We start from the raw sequence: 20,657 nt of genomic DNA, 5'->3' as shown, positions 1-20,657 counted from the left end.
TTGTAGACCTAAATGAAAATACATATCGAAGATAATTCACCACTGCACCAACCCCTGTTCTGTAAGAATTGCCAGATAAACAATAGAAAAGTCAAATGTGAAATGAGAAACCAACCTCACTGACCCATTCTCTCTTGGGAGAAGAGCAGCATGATGAAGGCTATATGAAGATGATCATTCAACATCATCAATTAGGATAGAGCAGGAGTTTTGTAGATTTATCTCTGAATTGGATATTCGATAAGACCAGGTATTTCACACCATAATTTAAATAACTATAGATGATAACTTTGTATTTATTGTTTCTCAAAGGAAAACAAAAAATGTAAAAATATGCTTTAAAATGTGAAAGTATGAATACATATGTTAATAACCAGTTTTGTATTTCTCTGACAGGTCTAAAAATATTGTACGCTTGCATTGGATATTTGAACAATGTTGAATGTAACTTTCACATTAGAAGCATACAAGAGAATACATAACCAAAGATTCATTTTTGCTGCTATTTTGACTTTATTGTACCCTGTCATTATATTTGCTAACCTTTTAATAATTTATGTAATAAGTATGGAGAGATCTTTACATAAACCTATGTATATACTTATTTGTAATTTAGCATGTATTAACTTGTATGGTGGTTCTAGTCTGGCACCTTTTGTTGTAGCAAATATTATCACAGGAACATTTCAGATATCCTGGATTGGCTGTTTAGTCCAAATATTTTCTTTTAATACCTATGGAGGATGTGAAATCATGAATTTAATGATGATGGCTTATGATCGATACATTTCCATATGCTTCCCTCTAACCTATGGGAAATTAATGTCCCCTTTAAATGTCATGATATGCATAATTTTAATTTGGTTAATTCCATTTAGTCGAGCTGCCATTACCCTCTCAATCACTGCAAGTCTACAAATATGTGGGAATGTAATTGAAAAGATTTATTGTGACAACTACTCTGTTGTGAAACTGGCATGTTCAGACACTACAAGCAACAACATATATAGTACAATTGTGACATTTTATTCTGTGTTACTGCCATTTTTTATCATCATTTATTCGTATATACGAATCATTTTCATATGTCTTCAGCTGACAAGAAAAGGGCGAACAAAATTAATGAATACATGCATGCCACACATTGTATCAATAACCAGCTTTTTTATTGGATGTGCATTTGAATTGTTTCAGAGTAGATTTGACTTGACTCACGTTCCATACACAGTCAGAGTCATACTGTCTCTCTATTTCTTAATACTTTCTCCCATATTAAATCCAGTGATTTATGGAGCCAAGACAGAAAAGATAAACGAAACAATAAAGACAAAAATATCAAATGTCAGATTATTTTTTAATCAAGCATAGTACATGATCAGGGTACATTTATAGTCTGTCCTTATCACAGACATTTTTATCATTATTATTATGTACACATCAACATCTACAGTATGATTAAGGTATCAGATTAGGTCAGTTTGAACAAATATGTTGTCTCAATTCAAACAATCACTAAACAGTAACCACAAATATAAGAGCTCAGAGGGCATGGTTATTATACATTAATGGTACTAAAGAAAAAGTGATTTTAAAAATCCTGAATGTTTCCAATTATGTTCTGCTTTCAGCGAATGACTTACAGGGAGGGGCACTGAATACATATTGTAAACTGTACACTTGCTTTCGTTATTCGCTTCATCTTGCTGTATTGCTATGATCATTTGGAAAAGATTGCTGCTTTGGTATGGGACATGGAAAGTATGCACACTAGAGGTATTTTCAAAGGTGGGCCTTGCCTTTCCCACTAGACTAGGCAGAATGTCTAATTATTGTTATTTATTGTAACTGTAAATGTGGGCATTTTCGACCAAATGTCTACATGTAGTTTTTATAGCCCTGTCTTACAAATATCAACACACCTTTTACTTTTATTGAGAAATTCATAAATTCATCAGCAAATATAAGATCTGTATGCAGGTTGATCGTAGTTGAGCAAAAACTGCTTGAAATATGTTTGCAAAAAGGTTTAATTATTTAACTGCTGTTTAACATGTCTATTGTCAAATTGTTAGTTCCTCACAGTGTATACAGGTGCACGCATAATCCCAATCATCAGTGTTCTGGCAGGTGTTGCAAAGTTTCCTGCATTTGCACGCCTCATTGCATACAACTTTTGTATACATTTGTGTGTGTTAGAATAGAATAGAGTTTTGAAGTGGGTCCTTAAATAGATTAGATACAGGTTTTAAATAGGCCCTTTAATAAAGTTGGCCTACTGTATTTCATCACTACAATTTTTCTGTGCTCTTGTTAGGGCTTTGACTTTTGCCCAAAAATCATATTCGAAGTTCGTTTGTTTATTAATATTAAAATTCTGTTAAACCATCTGATGTACGCAGACGATTTGGCTATTATGTCCCCCAGCACTTTTGGGTTCCAGCACCTGTTGGATATATGCTCTGAGTATGGGGTGGAGTTTGATGTACAGTACAATGCAAAAAATAGTGTATTGATATGTAGGACCAAAGAGGATCAGAAGCTGCACTTTCCAATATTTTACCTGTCAGGGCAATCCCTCTGTGTATCTAAGTGTACGAAATATCTTGGGCACATCATCACTAACAAGATGGAAAATGATGCTGATATGTATAGGCAGAGACAAGTATGTCCAAGCAAACGTTAGTCCGGAAATTCCATCACTGTTCTGAGGATGTGAAAGTGAGCTTGTTCCGTGCAGACTGCACCCCTATGTACTGTATGCAGCCCCATTATGGGTCAGCTACAAAAAGGAGACCCTGCGCAAACTTCAGGTGGCATATAATGACTGCCTGAGGATACTGCTGAAAAAGCCCAGGAGTAGCAGTGCAAGTAGCCTAAGCTCTTTTGTGACTCAGGGCTAAGCACTTTACAGGCTCTTTTGAGGAACCTAATGTTTAAGTTCATGTCCCGACTTGATGAGTCTCAAAACTGTATTATAATGATGCTCACAAGCGGCTCAGTCAGATATCAATCCTATTTATGGAAACATTGGGTGTGTTCGAAACGGGTTAAGTTGCTGCCTTTTAAGATATCTAACTGGGGAGCAAGGCAGCAAGTGCGGTTCGAAACCGGAAAAACAAATTCTGCTGCCTTTTAAGATATCTTAGAATTCCCAAATAACGGTCATTTTTGGAGGCAGCATCGATGCACACTTCATGCTCCCTCTTACCCATAATCCCTTGCGGCAACGTCTGAAACAGCTGTGAAAGGTAAACAAACATGGCGGATGACATCGGTAATGGCTGCTGAATCTGTTTAAAATGTCATTTGTGTGACCTTATTTTGCTTAGATTTGTAGATAAGAGATGAAAAATAAACAACTTACTATCTGATTATTCCATTGTTGTAACCATTAATAGTGTCTGGTCTGATATATCTGCTGGCCGTAAAACTAATTTATACCGTTAGCCTGCTAGCTTACCTAAGCTAATTTAGTTTAACGTCAGGCCTTTGCTAACGTCATACCTCAGTGTTAACCAAAGATTCTAGAGTGCTACGCTCATTTTTAAAAGATGCATTTAATCCAAAGTCATGTCTAGTGAGACAGCTCTACATAGGGATGTTCTATGTAGGGAGGGAGGCAGTAGGCAGCTGTCTCCCGTTTCGAACACACCCATTGACTCTCATGAATCAGAGTATGTTTATATGTGTTTATGTATCTATTCCTTTTTTTTGTTGTTGTTGTATGTCTTGCTGTAGGGCCTAGAGCCTGTAATAAAGTTTATATATTCCATAGTTTACCTCCTACTAGTGACAATACGTTTTGGCCAAAAGCTTGATCTCATTCTTGCTTGAAATTGCAACACAAACACCATAACAGTTACTCCTCTGCACCACTCCGACCACTTTTTCATACAGTTCTATGTGTGCCTCACAGAACAGCCCTCTGTTCCTCCACCCATGGTCTCTTTTCGACACAACCTCTCTCCTGTCCATTTCTCCTCTCTATAGCTTTCCACCGTCTCGCACATTCTCTCTTGAGAGTAATGATGCCTAGCCTGGTCCTTACCGTCTGTGACTACGTTTCTCTTCATCATACAGTCTGGCATAATGTAATAGGAATCTGTCTCCGTAATGGGCGGATGCTTATTTTGAGGTTTAAAATCATTGGAGTTCCCTTAACCAATCAGCAAAATTTGGTAATGACGTATGCTGTGCGCCGGAGTTCAGGCTCTTACGCTTACCACTTCCGCTCTCGCAAATTTAACTTTGAAAAATGTAATCAACATAATAATAGAACTTGTTTCAGTTAACCACTAAATTGTATGCTATGCAGACTCACCATTTGTACGTCTACAAGGTTTTGTTGATAAATCGGTGTTTTTAGCACGTGATCCAAGTTTCCCGGCCTCTCTAACCTGGTCTTCCATAAGGGTGACGAGGGGGCACACAACAACAGCCACACCATTCGTTGTTTTCAATTGTTTTTTGCTTAAAAAATAAAGCCAAAATACGTCCGTGAATTTAAGGATTTTAACCGCATGCTGTGAAGTTACATGCATATCGCTTTTACGGAGGAAACCCATGCTAAAATAAAACTCTATAGTCACGAATTTGATCGTGTTGGTACGAATATATGTTGTAGTATGTGATTCCTACAGTGTAAAAAAATATACTAACATCAAGAACCACTATGCACTAATGTGTCCAGGAAATAGACAACAAGTGTCGCATGCCTAGTGTCAGGTCACTCCTGAACCATTAGAAACGTCTTGCTTGGGCTGAGGAGAAAAATAACTGGACTGTTGCTCAGTGGTCCAAAGTCTTCTTTTCGGATGAAGAAAACATTTTGGTTTTCATTAGGAATAACCTTTAAAGTTTAAACCAACTTGCCTATTGTCAAGAGGAAAATGAGACATGAGACACAACAAAACAGGTGAGCTTAAGGCCATTATCAAAACAACTTGGACAACCTACACCCCATTTGCACCCTGTACATGGTTATTTTGAAAAACTGATTCATTTCCCTTTGTTTGTGCCCTTCGTTTACACACCTCTGAAAACAATTCTTTCTAAAAACTCTGGCCAGAATGGAGATTTTGGAAAACTTTGGTTGCAAGGTTTAGGCAGCCAACATCACAGTATGCGCCAGAACTTGCACGGTCTGCGCCAAAAGTGCAACCTATGTTTACATTTTCATTTGGCTATGGTGATCATGGATGCATTCAGAGTAGCAGTTGCATTTATGTTGGTGCAAACTCATTTCGTCTGTTTGCATTTGTATTTACTGTTCAAAAGAGGAAGTGATTTGTTGCTATTGTTGCTATTTTCGGGATTCTGATTTGCTAACGTGGGCTTCAGCTTCTCGTTACACTGCCACCTACAGGTTTGGCATGCTCTTGACGGCATGTATACATGGGTTAGTGTAAACAAAAACTTTTCTGAAAACTGACAGGTGTGCACAATATTATTTTTTTTAAAAACGGAGAGGATGAAATGTCTGTTTATGAAAATGGCCGGCCATGTGTACTGTCATGACCAAAACTGGTACTGCAATCACTTTCAAATTACTGTAGAGAGGTGTATCCCCTCCCACTCCCCCGACTCGAGGTTGCCAACCCGGATGCCGAAACACTACTGACTTCGTGATTAGTAGATAGGTGGAGGGTGGCGCATCAGGCCAAAACACAGAATGACATGACAAAACACAACATCAACATCAGTTGAGGGCTGCAACTTCACTTTTTAAATGACAATATCCTGGCCGGACTACTGTTGTCAGGGAAGCCGTGGGCTGTCTCTAGGCGGTCCTGCAGTCTCCTGGCATACTCTCGTTCTGGGGGCACAGCTGGGGTGTCAGGAGGGAGGCCAAAGGCCATTGCTGGTGGGGTGCGGAGCTCTCTACCCAGCATGAGCAGGGCTGGTGTGCAGGCTGTAGATTCTTGGACGGCGGACCGACAGGCCATCAGCACGAGCGGTAGGCGCTTGTCCCAGTCGCGTTGATGTTTAGCGGTGATGATAGCCAGTTGCTGAATCAGGGTCCTGTTGAAGCGTTCTACTAAGCCATCGCTCTGCGGGTGTAGGGGGGTGGTGCGAGTTTTGTTTACACCCAGTCTATGACAAAGGTCGGCGAATACTCGTGACTCAAAGTTCCGCCCCTGGTCACTGTGTATGGTTTGGGGCATCCCAAAACGGCAGACCATGCCCTCCAGTAGAGCTTCAGCCACAGTCTCTGCCTCCTGGTTAGGGAGGGCATAAGTCTCGAGCCACTTAGTGAAGTAGTCCATAACTGACAGCACGTACCTGTTCCCGCTGTCAGTGACTGGGAGTGGACCGACTATGTCCACCCCGACTCTTTCCATGGGTGCGCCGACTGGAAACTGTTGGAGCTGTGCATGGGACTGTTCACAGGGGCCCTTCTTTGCCGTGCAGCTGTCACACCTCCTGCAGAAGTCCTCTACGTCCCTCCTGGACTGCCCCCAGTAGAAGCTCTGACATAAGCGACGGAGAGTTTTGGTGACCCCGAAGTGACCAGCCCCCATGGCCCCATGCACTGCTTTCAGCACGGTCGGTCTCTCTGTTCTGGGGACCACCAACTGCCACCTCAGCTCTCCCGTCGCTGGATCCTTTCAGGCCTGCTGTAGCACCCCATCAGTGAGCCGCAGGGCCTGGAACTTTGCCCACAGCCCTTTCGTCGCTGTGGAGAGCGGTGCCACCTCCTCCCATGGTGGGCGTGTCTACATCTCCACCCACTGGAGCACTGGCTGTATGTCCATATCGGCCTCCTGCTGTTGTCTCCACTGCATCGCTGAAATTTTAGTGAGCTCACAGCACACTGCCACCGCGGCCTGGCTGACGATGGCTGCCTCCTGGCCCTGTAGCACCCTGTCTCCTATCTCCCTCCTGTCGCAGTGGCGGCACCCCTCCTCAGCGCAGGGTCGGCGGGACAGGGCGTCGACGTTGGAATGGCGAGCTCCCGCTCTATGCACCACTTTAAAGTCATAAGACTGTAGCTCCTCCATCCAGCGTGCTACCTGGCCCTCCGGCTCTTTAAAGGACATGAGCCACTGGAGGGCAGAGTGGTCCGTCCTGACGGTAAACAGTAGCCCACAGAGGTAGTATTTGAAGTGGCGGATGGATGATAACACAGCTAGGAGTTCTCTGCGTGTGACACAGTAACGGCGTTCGTGCTTGTTAAAATTCTTACTGTAATACGCCACCACTCTCTCTCCCTCTGGGCTTAGCTGTGCCAGCACCCCGCCCACTCCCTGGCCACTCGCGTCACAGTCCAGGATGAACGGGAGGGAGGGGTCAGCCGGAGCCAACACGGGAGCCTCCCCCAGCGCTTTTGTAGTGAGGTGAATGCTGTTTGACACTCGCTGGTCCACACAAAGTCTTGGTCTTTGTGCAGTAGCCTGAACAGCGGTGCAGCCACACAGGAGAACCCCCTCACGAACCTCCTGTAAGAGGCTAAGCCCAGGAAGCTTTTCAGCTGTTGCTGGTCCGTTGGTGTGGGCCAGTCTCTGACCGCTCATACCTTTTCATCCATTGTGCCGATGCCATCTCTGCCCAGCCTGTGCCCAAGGAATGACACTTCTCTCTGCATGAAGTGGCACTTTTCCGGGTAGAGTTTGAGACCCGCTGCTGCTATGTGCTCCAAAACATGGCACAGAGACTGGAGAGCTGCCTGGAAAGTGGGGCCATGGGCGAGAATGTCGTCCAGGTACACCACACACTCACGCCGAGGGAGTCCTGACAGCACTTTGTCCATCAGTCTTTCGAATGAGGCTGGTGAATTGCAAAGGCCAAATGGGAGAACTTTGAACTGCCAGAGGCCACGGCTTGTGCCCTGTTGGGGGTCTAGATGAGAACAGTTCCGTCGCCATACACCCCGTACTGCCGACACGACACTTCCCTCCACCGTTTGGGGGAGCTGGGCTGCCAATGGTTCAGGTGCCCAGCTCTTAGGGGTCTGTATAGTGTGTGCAGGCTGTGGCGCAGGTGAGGCGGCTAGGTGAGGTGAGGGGGGTAGTGGGGGAGGCGGCTAGTGTGTTCCGAGCAGCGGGGGCTTTAACATGCCTCTGCTCAGCTGTGAGTGGGAGGGTGGGGGGCTACTGGGGTCTCGAGGAGTGGGCCTCCCGATCCCTACAATGGGGTCATTGTTGGCTTCAGCGGTGTTTGTTGACACAGTGGTTACCTGGGGTGTTGTAGGGTTGAAGCCCAGGGGGGGTGGAGCCATGTTGACAGGCCGTTCCCTCAGAAAGCACAGGGTGGCCTCTGCAAGATCCAGTCCAGTCCGAGTCAAAAAGTCCAGTCCGAGAATGCAGGGGTCCTGGACTGACGCCACCCACACCGGGTGGTGCGCTGTTTTACCGCCGACCACAAATGTCAGTGTCCCTTTGCCTTTCATGGGTGACAATTCCCCCATCACCGTCCGCAGGTGGACTGCTGTTGGCTCCAACACAGTTCGCCTGGGGAGCACATCGGGCCGCACTAATGTCACTGTAGAGCCGGTGTCAACCAGCGCCACACACGTTACTCCCTCCACAGTGACTGGAATGTGGCACAATTTCCCAATTGAAGTCCGGCCCACTACCGCAACCGCCCTCGGGCCAGCCGTGCCTGAGGGTGTATGTGGGGGCTTGTGGTTCGTGGTCTGCGTTGCCCCCTCTATGCGGACCCGGGGTCGTTTCCCTGGTGCTTGGGTGCTTTTGGGCATGAGCGTACCAGGTGACCGGGTTTTCCACAGCCCCAGCACAGTCTAATAGTGCGGTCCGGGCGCTGCTGAGTGCCCAGGGAGGCTGCCCGCACTAGCTCTGTCAGTTCCGCTGCCCATGTTGGTGTTTGCGGAACTTCTGCTGCTGCTCTGACCTGGGGGCTGTTGTGTTCCTGTGTGGGCATTGTGATGTAGGCGCGGGCCGTCTCTCTCTCCGACGCCCTCTCCAACGCCCTCTCCAACGCCTCCTGCAGGGACCGTGGGTGTGACAGCTGCACCTCCACACGCAGTTCGGGTGGTGAGAGGGCTTGCATGAACCGGTCGCGGGCTAGCTCGCTTTGTACCGCCGGGGGCATGCTGCTATATGCTCTGTGGGTAAGGCTCTCAATGTCATTGGCTAATTGGCGTAGCGGCTCGCCCTGTCTTCTGTCTTCATCTGTTATTTAGTTCATTGCTGAGGAGCCCCGCTCCTGTAAAGTTCCCGAACCGTCGCTGGAGAGCCCCCACCAGTGCGCCGTAGCTCCCCCTGTCACCCACGTCTAAGAGCAGCAAGCATGCTAAAGCCTCATCCATAAGGCACATCGCCAGTTGTAACGCTTTAGTCTCTTGCGACCAGTTCTGTGATTTAGTAAGCAGTTCGAATTGCATATGAAAAGCTTCCCAGCTCACCTTCCCGTTGTATTTTGGAGTTTTCACAGAGCTAGCCGCTACCGCTGTTATTGTGGACTGGGCGCCGCCATTGTTGTTTACATCTGAGCTTCCCGCGCCGGAGGTGACGTTAGTGTCTAAGTCCCCCTCCAGCTTTGGCTTGCAGGTCGCAAAGCGTGCACGCCCTCGTCCATCGAAGCCAGTCTCAGAGGCCATCGCTTCCATCGTGCCCCTAAGGAGGTCTCTGCTGTCCTCCAGCCATCTCAGCTCCCTTTGTAGGTGACCAAACATCCATTCTGCGGCTCTGGCTCCTACTCCGTCACTCATCTCCCCATGCACACTGTGGCGACACGGTCTTTCTAACGCTAACTAAACTAAACTAAACTAAACTGGTGACTAACTAATCGTGCAGGGTGCACCCTCGGTCTTCCCTAATCACTCCTCCGATAATTTTTACTTCTGACACCAGTGTAGCGTTTCACCAAGAGCCATGAACTGATTTATTGTCACAAAGCACACAATGCAGCATATAACATACAGCGGGCCGTGTCAGGCCCAGAACCGAAAGAGGCAGAACTTTCCCGAACAGTAGCCTATATTTCCCGGGGGTCCCGCCCCCCTCTCATCAGGCTGCCAACCATGAGCGTGCCCGGGGTTATGCATAGCGCGGGCACTCCCTGATTGACAGCCGGTCGCTACAATACATTTAAAACAACAATGCTAATGGTTTGAAATCAATTGCGAGTTTGATTGTCTTCACTCTTGAACAAAACGAGTGAATGAATAAATAGTAGTTAACTCAAAAACAACTTTGGCATATGGCTATTCAAAACTATACATTCTTAGATTAAATGGGTTCACTCCAAATTATTGTCTAGGTGTAGGTGGTCATAAAATACATTAGTATCAACATAATATAGCCTATTGTCTCCCATAAGTCCCAACGTGCTTGAAATATGTTTATCTGAAATGCAATGGCTTTCAATTTGTCATTTAGGCCTAATATTTAATCTGTGTAGCACACAGTTGATTTGACATTCATGAACAATCGTCGACACTTGAAGCAGTTTTCATTATTAGCTGCCTACAGGCCTACAGGCTACAGAATTATCCTTTGGCTTGAACCAGATATAATATAGCCCTGGCAAAGCATAGTTTACCGTCACTGAACAGCCTACCAAATGTGCATGACAATAGGACATGTCTTTCATTAAAGAGTATAACTAAAAATGCCATTTTCAAGGTGATAAGCTATGTAGCCTAAATACTTTGCATGGGAAGCGAACCTGTGAACACGCAAGAATATAATTTCTTTCCCATGCTGTCTCGCTAAGCGTTACACCATCACAGAATGTAAATGACACAGAGTAGCGAGATTCCTAGAACCACACGCATATCAAGTGAAAACATTTTAAGTCGCATAATCTTCATAAATTCTTTGTAGCTAGTGAATGTGTAAATCCATGCTTGGTGACACTGTCGGAAAAAAAACATTTCTACTTCTATTTTTGAAGTTGAAAGTTAACCTTCTACAGACCAGGTTAGTTACCAAACTGGGATTCACGTTAACCTCACTAATGGAACGGAACTCACTAAAATTAGCGAGACTTATCAAAATAAGCCAGGTTTGGCCTTTAGCGAGGTTGATGGAATACCCCCCTGGTTACCCTTTGTAAAAAAATAAACAAACAAAGGTGGAATACCGAGCAATATCCTTTGTACACTGGGTTGCTCTTTCCGCGGGGAGAACACGGAACAGTTACTAAGCAATGTAACATTGTAACACCCACTTTTCTAAAATATTCCCTTGGAACCTGACAAGCTCAGATAATATAAGAATAGCTGCATAGCTTCTTTGGTTAAGAAAAATCATGGGGATGCTAAGCATCTCAAGGTAAAAGTGTTTTACTTCTATTCTTTTATCTGTTTTCCTTAGTAGTGAGCAATGTCAAACATATCAATCATTTTGATTGCTTACAAGGGAATATATGGCCATCGATTCATATTTGTTGGACTGTTGACCTTACTGTATCCTATTATGATTGTTTCTAATGCCGTGTTGATATATACAATATATAGTGAGAGGAGTTTACATAAACCTTTGTACATATTAATTTGTAATTTAGCATGCATAAATGTATATGGGGGCTCCGGATTAACACCTTTTGTGCTTGTTAACATTGTTTCTGGCAATTTTCATATATCAAAAAGTGCATGTCTTATTCAGACATTTTCTGTTATGACATTTGGGGGCTGTGAGATCATGAACTTGATGGTTATGGCTTATGACAGGTATATTTCCATATGTTTTCCTTTGCATTATGAAAAAATAATGTCCTCCTCAAAAGTCATGAAACTGATTGCTTTGATTTGGCTGTTGCCATTTATAAGAACTGGAATTTCTATCATGATAAATGCAAATTTGAAAATGTGTGGAAGGATAATTGAAAAAGTTTATTGTGATAACTATTCTATGGTTAAATTAGCATGTTCTGGTATCAGAGAAGTGAATATATATGGTTCAACAGTTACATTCTTTTCCGTGGTCCCACCACTATTAATCATACTATATTCTTATATAAAGATTCTAATGATCTGTTCAAAGTTAACACAAAGTGGGCAAGCTAAAGCACTGAATACTTGCATTCCACACCTTGTTGCAATTGCAAACTTCTTTATTGGCTGTTCCTTTGAAGTTTACCAAAGTAGATTTGATATGAACCACATCCCATATACTCTTCGTGTAGTCTTGTCATTATATTTTCTGATTCTTTCACCTGTTTTCAATCCCATTCTCTATGGAGTAAGAACACAAAAGATAAAAGTAATTTTGACTCAAAAATTAATGTGTAGACTCAAGGTATAACCCATAATAAAATACCATAATGTAATTCATGGGAATTGTGGCTGGAACTATTCAGTTTCCCTTTTTGGATCATCTCCTCTTTCTCTCTATTCGCTCTCTCTCTCTCTCTCTCTCAATATCTGTATATGACAATACACCAAATTCAATAAAACAATGCGTACACAACAAATTGAAAATAAATTACCTAAATTTGGCATGCAGAAAGAGACTAAATTATCACATTTTGCATGTTCAAATCACATCGGGGTTGGACCTGACATTCCAAAAGCATTCTCAGACTTCCACGAAAGAAACACTTGACTAGAAGGCCTAAACGTGATAAACAATGTATCTGGGAAATATTATGGGAAACTACAAATTAAGTAGATTCCATAAAATGTTTTAAAGACAATTAATGTTTTAAATGTGTTATCTGGCGATTACGCCGCTCCGTCCGGCATCTTTGGTCTTGTGTGTCATTTGTTATTTTGTAAATTTGTTTGTCTATGTCTTGGTGTCGCGGGTACGCTGGTGACTATGCCACTCTGTCCGGCATCTTTTGTCTTATGTATCAATGTCTGTGCATGTGAAATGCGCTATAAAAATAAAACTGACTTGACTTGACTAAAGATGACCGCCCACAACAGTGGCAGAGCACACACAGTGACATATATGAAAGCACAGTTCACACAATAAAAGGTAAACTTGTCACAATTGCAATGTAAAAACAAGTACAATGTAACAAATTAGATCCAGGTTAAACAGTGAGGGGCGCTTGTGTGCAGTAATGGAGTAGACATACTTTTTTTGGGATGAATTGAACAATGTGAACTAATTCTGTTAAAAAATGTTTAAACTGTTTGGAACTCTGTCTTTCACCGCCTCAGTCTTTATTAATGTCATCTAATCAGAACAAGTGTGCACAATCTGCACCATAAAACTGGCTTAAAGAGGCGATCTAGCAGGTTTTAGGATATTAAATACAACCTGAAACTAAAACACAGACCAGGCCTTTATTTGAGACCTTATTTATCTAAACCTTTAGCAACACCATGTGTGTAAAAGAGACAGACGTCTATTTGGGACTAGGCTTTTATTTTAAGTTTTGTGGTAGTGTGGTGAGGGTCCCTACAGACAAAGCGAAGTAGTAGTAGTAGTAGTAGTAGTAGTATTAAGTAGTAGTAGTAGTAGTAGTAGTATTAACTAGTAGTAGTAGTAGTATCTTTGAAAGTGTAGAGAGGTTATAACAAGACCTGTTTCGGAAGGAAGCAAATTGCCTGACTTTGTGGAGGGTTTGTGTGGGGCTGTTTATTCTAGGGTTAAGACCCTGAAAACCTATCTTAAAGGAGAATTCCGGTGTGATGTTGACCTAAAGTGTGTTGAAACATGATACCTAGTGTGAACGTATGTCTCATAGCTCACCTCGGCTTGTCCCTCAGAAATCTGGCGCTAGTTAGCCAATGCTACCAACAGTTTTTCGTTGGGGGTGCCTCGGGTATCGGCCTAGCCATGCAAATAAATCACTGTTTTACACATTTTAAGAGGCTCAAAGTAGCTCCATACTTCATTGGTAGACTTCCAAAGGCCTTGACATTTAAAATGAGACATTGAGAACTTTGAAAAAGCACTGGTAGATAGATAGATAGATAGATAGATCAATTGATAGATAGATAGATAGATAGATACTTTATTGATCCCCAGGGGGAAATTCAGGGGGTCTCAGTAGCATACAGACATCACACACAACATGCACTTACAGCAGAAATGGTAAATATATAAGTATAAACATATAACCAAACTCCACTGTACAAGAGACAGTAGGAGATAAGAAAAACTAACAAAACTAAATACTAAATATACTAAATTAAATGTAAAAAATCCAGTGTGCTTGAGGGTGATCAAGCATGAGACGCTTGTAGTGACAGGGCCTGTAGTTCTGTGTGCATGGTGAGGTGCTCAAGAGAGTGAGTGTCATGGTGAAGGTGCAAAAGTAGTCCAACAGTAGTCCTGTAGTTCTGTGTGTATGGTAAGGTGCTCAAGAGAGTGAGTGTCATGGTGAAGGTGCAAAAAGTAGTCCAACATTAGTCCAACAGTGCAACAGTGCAATAATAAGGTCTAGAGACCAGCATAAATAATATGGACAAATATGAGAGTAAAGTATAATGTAGACAAGGTAATATAAAAAACTATTAAAAAAAAAACTATGTCAGTGCAAGAACAGGTTGAGGTAATAGGGTTACAGCCATTCAGTATTGTAGCAGAAGCCATTGATCGTGTGTGCTAATATAGCATGAAAAACAGTGTAGCAGGAAAACAGTAGTAAAAACATTAGGCTGTGGACATTAGTAAAACAGTAGTAAAATAGTAGTAAAGCAGTAGTGGGCAGTCAGTACTCAAACATGGAGAGGGTGGAGAGGCAGACAGACTTAGCAGAGAAGTCTATCTCTCCTCTTCCCTTTAGTGAAGCATTGAACAGTTCAATGGCCCTGGGGACAAATGACTTCCTCAGCCTTTCAGTTGTGCATGGCAGTGAGCGAAGTCTCCAGCTGATCAAGCTCTTTTGCTTTATAATAGTGCTGTAAAGTGAATGGCATTCATTGTCCAAGATGTTGATCAGTTTGTTCAGGGTCCTTGTCAGATATTGAAGTGATGCAAAGAGGAATGGTCTCAAAGCCCTTGCTTTGTATTATCAATATCCACGTGGGGCAGCCGTGGCCTACTGGTTAGCGCTTCGGACTTGTAACCGGAGGGTTGCCGGTTCGAAACCCCGACCAGTAGGCACGGCTGAAGTGCCCTTGAGCAAGGCACCTAACCCCTCATTGCTTCCCGAGCGCCGCTGTTGTTGCAGGCAGCTCACTGTGCCGGGATTAGTGTGTGCTTCACCTCACTGTGTGTTCACTGTGTGCTGAGTGTGTTTCACTAATTCACGGATTGGGATAAATGCAGAGACCAAATTTTCCTCACAGAATCAAAAGAGTATATAAATAATAAATATAAATATAAAACTTTATGGGATGTCATAGGAGAAGGTTATGAGTTTTGGGAAAGGGATTAACAAGGTAGGCTATTACATACAAGGGTATCAATAATTGTGGCCAATGTGTTTTTGTCAAAATAGTTATTTCTTTATGGGGTATTTTGTTGTCTTTGGTATGTTTGCTTATGTTGGGATTGGATTTTTCCTCATTGTGAAATTACAAGTAATCACCCAAAAATATTTTTTGAATACCTGTTTTTAGTCGACTTTACCAAGGGTGCCAATAAGCATAAGTCATGCTATTGCTTCATGCAATAGCATGACTTATGCTTATAGTTCTATTCCAACGTTGATTTCTACCCAACGTATAGTAAAAAGAAAAGACAAATTTAAAACTAGAAACCTAACAAATATTCTTTCCATACCTCAGCATATTCCTCAAAAGCCAGAGGCATTTTCAGCTAAATTGGGCTTACTAAATATAGGTGCACTTACTACCAAAACCTTTGCAATCAATGATTTTATTAAATTAAAATTGGATTTTCTGTTTCTTGTTGAAACCTGGCTGACTTCAGACAGCGAAGCTGTTCTTGTTGAAACCTGTCCCCCAAATTATACTTTCTTTCACTCAATTAGACAAGGCAAACGAGGTGGTGGAATTGCCTCCATTCTCTCAAACAAATATAGCTGCACTAGAGTCAACTTTGGCGAATTCGCTTCCTTTGAGTATATTACCCTCACTCTGAAGGCTGACCTAGCTGTACTTCTATTAACCTTATACCGCCCTCCTAAACTATGGACTGGCTTTCTCGACCAGTTTTCTGAACTTATGTCGCTCATCATCACTAGCTATGATCGGATAATTGTAAATGGCGACTTTAATATTCATGTCAATAAGACAACTGATGCTAAAGCCAGCTCCCTCCCTGCTCCCTCACTGCATGCCTAACCTCCATTAATCAGTGGATGAGCAATTTTTTTTTTAACTAAATGATGACAAAACAGAGGTACTTTTAGTTGGACCAAAACTAAAGTGAGACATTGTTCTTAGTAATCTGGGGAACTTGGCGCACCAGGTCAAACCAAAAGTAACAAGCCTCAGTGTCATCTTAGATGCAGAGTTAAGTTTTAAGCCCCATATCAGTAAAGTTACTCAGACAGCCTATTTCCACCTGAGAAACATTGCCAAAGTGCGGCCATTTTTAACTCAACAAGATGCAGAAAAACGAATTCACGCCTTTATCACTAGCAGGTTAGACTACTGCAATGCACTTTTCACTGGTCTTCCCACAAAACATCTAAAGAAATTGGCACTCATACAGAACTCTGCGGCTAGACTTTTAACTAAGACCAAGAAGAGAGAACACATCACCCCTGTGTTGGCTGAACTGCACTGGCTCCCTATTTCCTATAGAATTGATTTTAAGGTAATGTTAATTACTTACAAAGCTCTAAATGGCATAGCACCTTCATATATCTCTGAGCTTTTAATATCTTATCAACCACAAAGGAAACTTAGATCATCCAATTCTAATCTTTTAATCGTACCCAAAGTGCTCCACAAACAAAGTGGAGAAGCTGCTTTTATCCATTATGCCCCAAAACTATGGAACACCCTGCCGCCTCTGTACATCAAGCAGGCGAGTTCAGTAAATATTTTTAAAAAAGATCTGAAAACATACCTGTACAGGAAAGCTTTTAGTTAACTCATCTTATCCTGTAGACTACTTTTTCAGATTATTCTACTGCCATTGGAGGGCGCAGCCAGCCAGAAGCAGATGGGCTCCCCCTATTTAAGTCAGGTTTGCTCAAGGTTTCTTCCTGGAATATGGGAGTATTTCCTTGCCACAGTTGCCATATGGCGTGCTTGTGGGGGGTAAAGGGTTAAGGCTGCCAGTCTTATGACATGTTATTTTCTATATTTTTGATATGTTGCTGAGTGGATCATAAACGGCCCCAACAATGAAGAAAAGTGATTGATAATGACTGACTGACTATTATTGTGTTACATACTTCAAATGTAAAGCACTTTGAGCTGCATTCTGTGTATGAAAGGTGCTATACAAATAAAGCTTATTATTATTATTAATAATTCTGTAGGAAACTGTAGGCATAGGCCTCATCTGAACACTGTCACTTCGGTCATCAGAACAGGTGCACAGTGCTGTACACTTTAATGCTGCCATTTTGCATTTACAGTGCCCCATACATCCTTTCTTGCAACTACCCTGACCTACTCCATGATATTGACCTCAAAGAGTGATATTAATTTTATAAATTAAGTTATTCAATTGACTTCCTGTCCTTACTCTCCTCATTTAATATCACACGTGTCCACAGTCCTCTTACTCACAAGGCTGGTAAAGATCTTGCTGTTCAGACCCTGAAGGACAATAGATAATAGACAATAATAGTAATAGTTACTTACAATAGTAAGACAATAATAATAACCATTATTATTGTGGCCGGTGATTTCAATCAAGTACATCTGAACCGGTCCATGCCTGAATTTATTCAACACATTCACTTCCCTACATGTGGTGACAACACACTGGATTACTGCTACACACAGTTCAAGAACAGTTACAAAGCGAAGTCTCAGCTTTCGGAAAATCAGATCATGCCGCTGTTTTCCTACTGCCTATGTACAAACAGAGAAGTCGGACGGACCCCCCAGTGACGAAGGAGGTCAAGCGCTGGACTGACCAATCGGAAGCCAGGCTACAGGACGCCCTTAGCAACGTTGACTGGGAGATGTTCAAGACGAACTCTGCTGACATCAATGAGTTTACGGAAGTATCATTGAGTTACATCAATATGCTAACTGATTCCATCATCCCAACTGTAAAGATCCGAAGCTTCCCTAACCAGAAGCCATGGGTGGATAGAGAAGTGAGAACGGCATTAAAGACATGCACCATGACTTATAATGCTGGGCTTATTTCAGGGGATATGATGGATTACAAAGCAGCATCTTATAGTTTACGTAGTGCTATTAAAGATGCTAAGCGGCGCTATAGAGACAGAGTTGAAGCTGATTTCTTGGAGGGTGATCCGGCACGAGTGTGGAAAGGACTCCGAACCATCACTGGCTTTGAAAGAAAGTCCCCTCCTATGATGAATGTGAGTAAAGCCCTCCCGGATGAACTTAATGCTTTTTATGCTCGCTTTGACATGAAAAACACAGACTTGCACTAGCTGTGCAGCAAATGTGAAGCAAATGAGGATGCACCTTTCTGTGTCTCTGAGGTCGATGTGAGCAATGCCTTTAGGAGGGTTAATTGTAGAAAAGCTGCTGGACCGGATGGAATTTCTAACAGGGTTTTGAAATCCTGCACTGCTCAGTTAGCTCCTGTGTTCACTTATATCTTTAACACATCATTGGCTCAAGAGACAGTTCCTACTTGCCTCAAGCAGTCTTTTTTTGTTCCAGTACCGAAAAACAAAAGTCCATCATGTCTGAATGACTACCGCCCAGTAGCCCTGACATCTACAGTGATGAAGTGTTTTGAGAAGCTTGTGAAAAACATCATCCCTCCCTGCCTCCTTCGACCCCCTCCAATTGGCTTACAGAGCCAACAGGTCTACAGAGGATGCCATCTCAAACCTCATGCACACCACCTTAACTCACCTGGAGGAGGGGAATGGGAATTATGTGAGGATGCTGTTCATTGACTTTAGTTCAGCATTCAACATGATAGTACCTCTCACCTTGGTCACAAAGATGAAGGCCTTAGGACTGAACACCACCCTGTGTCTCTGGATATTTGACTTCCTCACCAACCGTTCACAAGTGGTTAGTGGGGGGTCTGACATCTGACTCATTAACCATCAGCACTGGTGCTCCCTAAGGCTGTGTTTTGAGTCCACTGCTGTACAACATCTACACACATGACTGCAAAGCCAACAGTAGTCATACCTCCATTATCAACATCTTGGGACAGATTATCCGTTCGCATGGCTTCTCATACCACTGCTATGCAGACGACACACAGCTCCATCTGACCTTTCCACCTGATGACCCCTTGGTTTCAGCACGGATCTCGGATTGCCTCTCAGACATAGCTACATGGATGAAGGCACACCACCTCCAGCTGAACCTCTCAAAGACTGAACTGCTGGTCCTCCCAGCTAAACCTACCATACATCACGACATCAACATCAAATTGGACTCCCTGTCTGTTTCACCTACCAGGACTGCAAAAATCTAGGAGTTGTTCTCGACAACCAACTAAACTTCTCAGATCATGTTGCCTCAGTCGCCCGGTCATGCCGCTTCGCACTCTACAACATACGGAAAATCAGGACTTACTTGACTCAAGATGCTACCCAACTTCTGGTTCAGGCAATAGTCATCTCACGACTTGACTACTGCAATGCCCTCCTGACAGGTCTCCCAGCCTGCGCAGTGAGACCACTTCAGATGATCCAGAACGAGGCGGCGCGCCTGGTCTACAACCAACCCAAAAGGGCACATGTTACCCCGCTGCTCATCCAGCTACACTGGCTACCTATGGCGGCCCGCATCAAATTCAAGGCTCTAACGCTTGCCTACAAAGTAGTCTCCGGTTCTGCTCCTACACCCACCCATACACACACCTACAAGACTTTTAGCACTTTTACATCCCTCTCCCTATGCTACAGACATTTTATTTATTTTCTTATTTTATCACACGTCAAAACACACACACACACACACACACACATATCTGACTTTCTCCAACTTTTGCACATCTCCATAGAACTTTTTATTTATTATTTTTGATTTCTCCTCCATCTACCCATGTCCTTGATTGCCTAGCCTTTCTGCCCCCACCCCCATCCCCAACACACACACAAAAAACACACACTTACATCATTACTGTCATCACCTCACATACATACAGCACACTGCTTGCTACAGTAAGCCTCCTCTACATACTTGCTGCACACTGCCCCCCCCCCTCCCTACATACACAGTACATTGTCTTCAGGATCTTCTCCAACACACATCCTCTACATACTTACAGCACACTGCCCCCACCTACCCACACACACACTACACACACACACACACAGTCACTGCTCCACTCCCCTCACGCCCACACACACATCTTCACTGTAATCACTCACATACATCATACACAGTACTCTGCTTACAATAGTAAGTCCCTTCACCATACTTGCAGTACACTGCCCCCCCCCCCACCCCCACCCCCACCACATACACAGCACATTATTTCATCAGGAAGCTTCTCCAACACCCAACACACATATTGCAAACTGCCCTCTCCCCACATACACAGCACACTATCCCATCTCCCCTGTCATCCCCCCAACACACACACCAAGACCCCTGGCAGTTGGGTTAGCCCCTTGAGCCGTGGATCTGCCCAAGGTTTCTTCCTTGGTAAGGGAGTTTTTCCTTGCCCCTGTTGCTCTTGGGTGCTCCTTGTTGGTGCCCCCCCCCAATCCCAATCCTCCCCCACCTTTCTTATGCAGCCCTTGCCACT

At 43.4% G+C, this 20,657-nt stretch overlaps 2 protein-coding genes across 2 annotated transcripts; both read left to right on the top strand.

The window, feature by feature from the left end:
- The first annotated feature begins 435 nt into the window (after positions 1-435).
- Positions 436-6,479, top strand: LOC121684520 (olfactory receptor 1496-like). The gene is made up of 5 exons (XM_042064583.1): positions 436-1,341; positions 2,441-2,487; positions 4,745-4,783; positions 6,077-6,118; positions 6,299-6,479. Exons 1-5 carry the CDS (start codon positions 436-438, stop codon positions 6,477-6,479), a joined length of 1,215 nt encoding a protein of 404 aa, XP_041920517.1.
- Positions 6,480-11,288: 4,809 nt separating this feature from the next.
- On the top strand, positions 11,289-12,209 carry LOC121684519 (olfactory receptor 4K17-like). Its single transcript, XM_042064582.1, has one exon. The coding sequence runs from the start codon at positions 11,289-11,291 to the stop codon at positions 12,207-12,209; it is 921 nt and encodes a 306-aa protein (XP_041920516.1).
- The last annotated feature ends 8,448 nt before the right edge of the window (positions 12,210-20,657 follow it).

Source organism: Alosa sapidissima, chromosome 15 (assembly GCF_018492685.1).
Source record: "Alosa sapidissima isolate fAloSap1 chromosome 15, fAloSap1.pri, whole genome shotgun sequence".
In the NCBI taxonomy this organism is placed as follows: Eukaryota; Metazoa; Chordata; class Actinopteri; order Clupeiformes; family Clupeidae; genus Alosa; species Alosa sapidissima.
Note: the sequence above shows the minus strand (reverse complement) of the source record. Positions and strands in the feature narration are given on the sequence as shown.

Bases quoted from the DNA above. Each gene is read 5' to 3' on its own strand.
- LOC121684520 (XM_042064583.1), top strand. From the start codon at position 436: ATGTTGAATGTAACTTTCACATTAGAAGCATACAAGAGAATACATAAC. The intron at 1,342-2,440 runs GTCAGATTATTT...TTTGGGTTCCAG, and splicing joins TAAAGACAAAAATATCAAAT to CACCTGTTGGATATATGCTC. The intron at 6,119-6,298 runs GTGACTCAAAGT...TCCCGCTGTCAG, and splicing joins ACAAAGGTCGGCGAATACTC to TGACTGGGAGTGGACCGACT.
- LOC121684519 (XM_042064582.1), top strand. From the start codon at position 11,289: ATGTCAAACATATCAATCATTTTGATTGCTTACAAGGGAATATATGGC.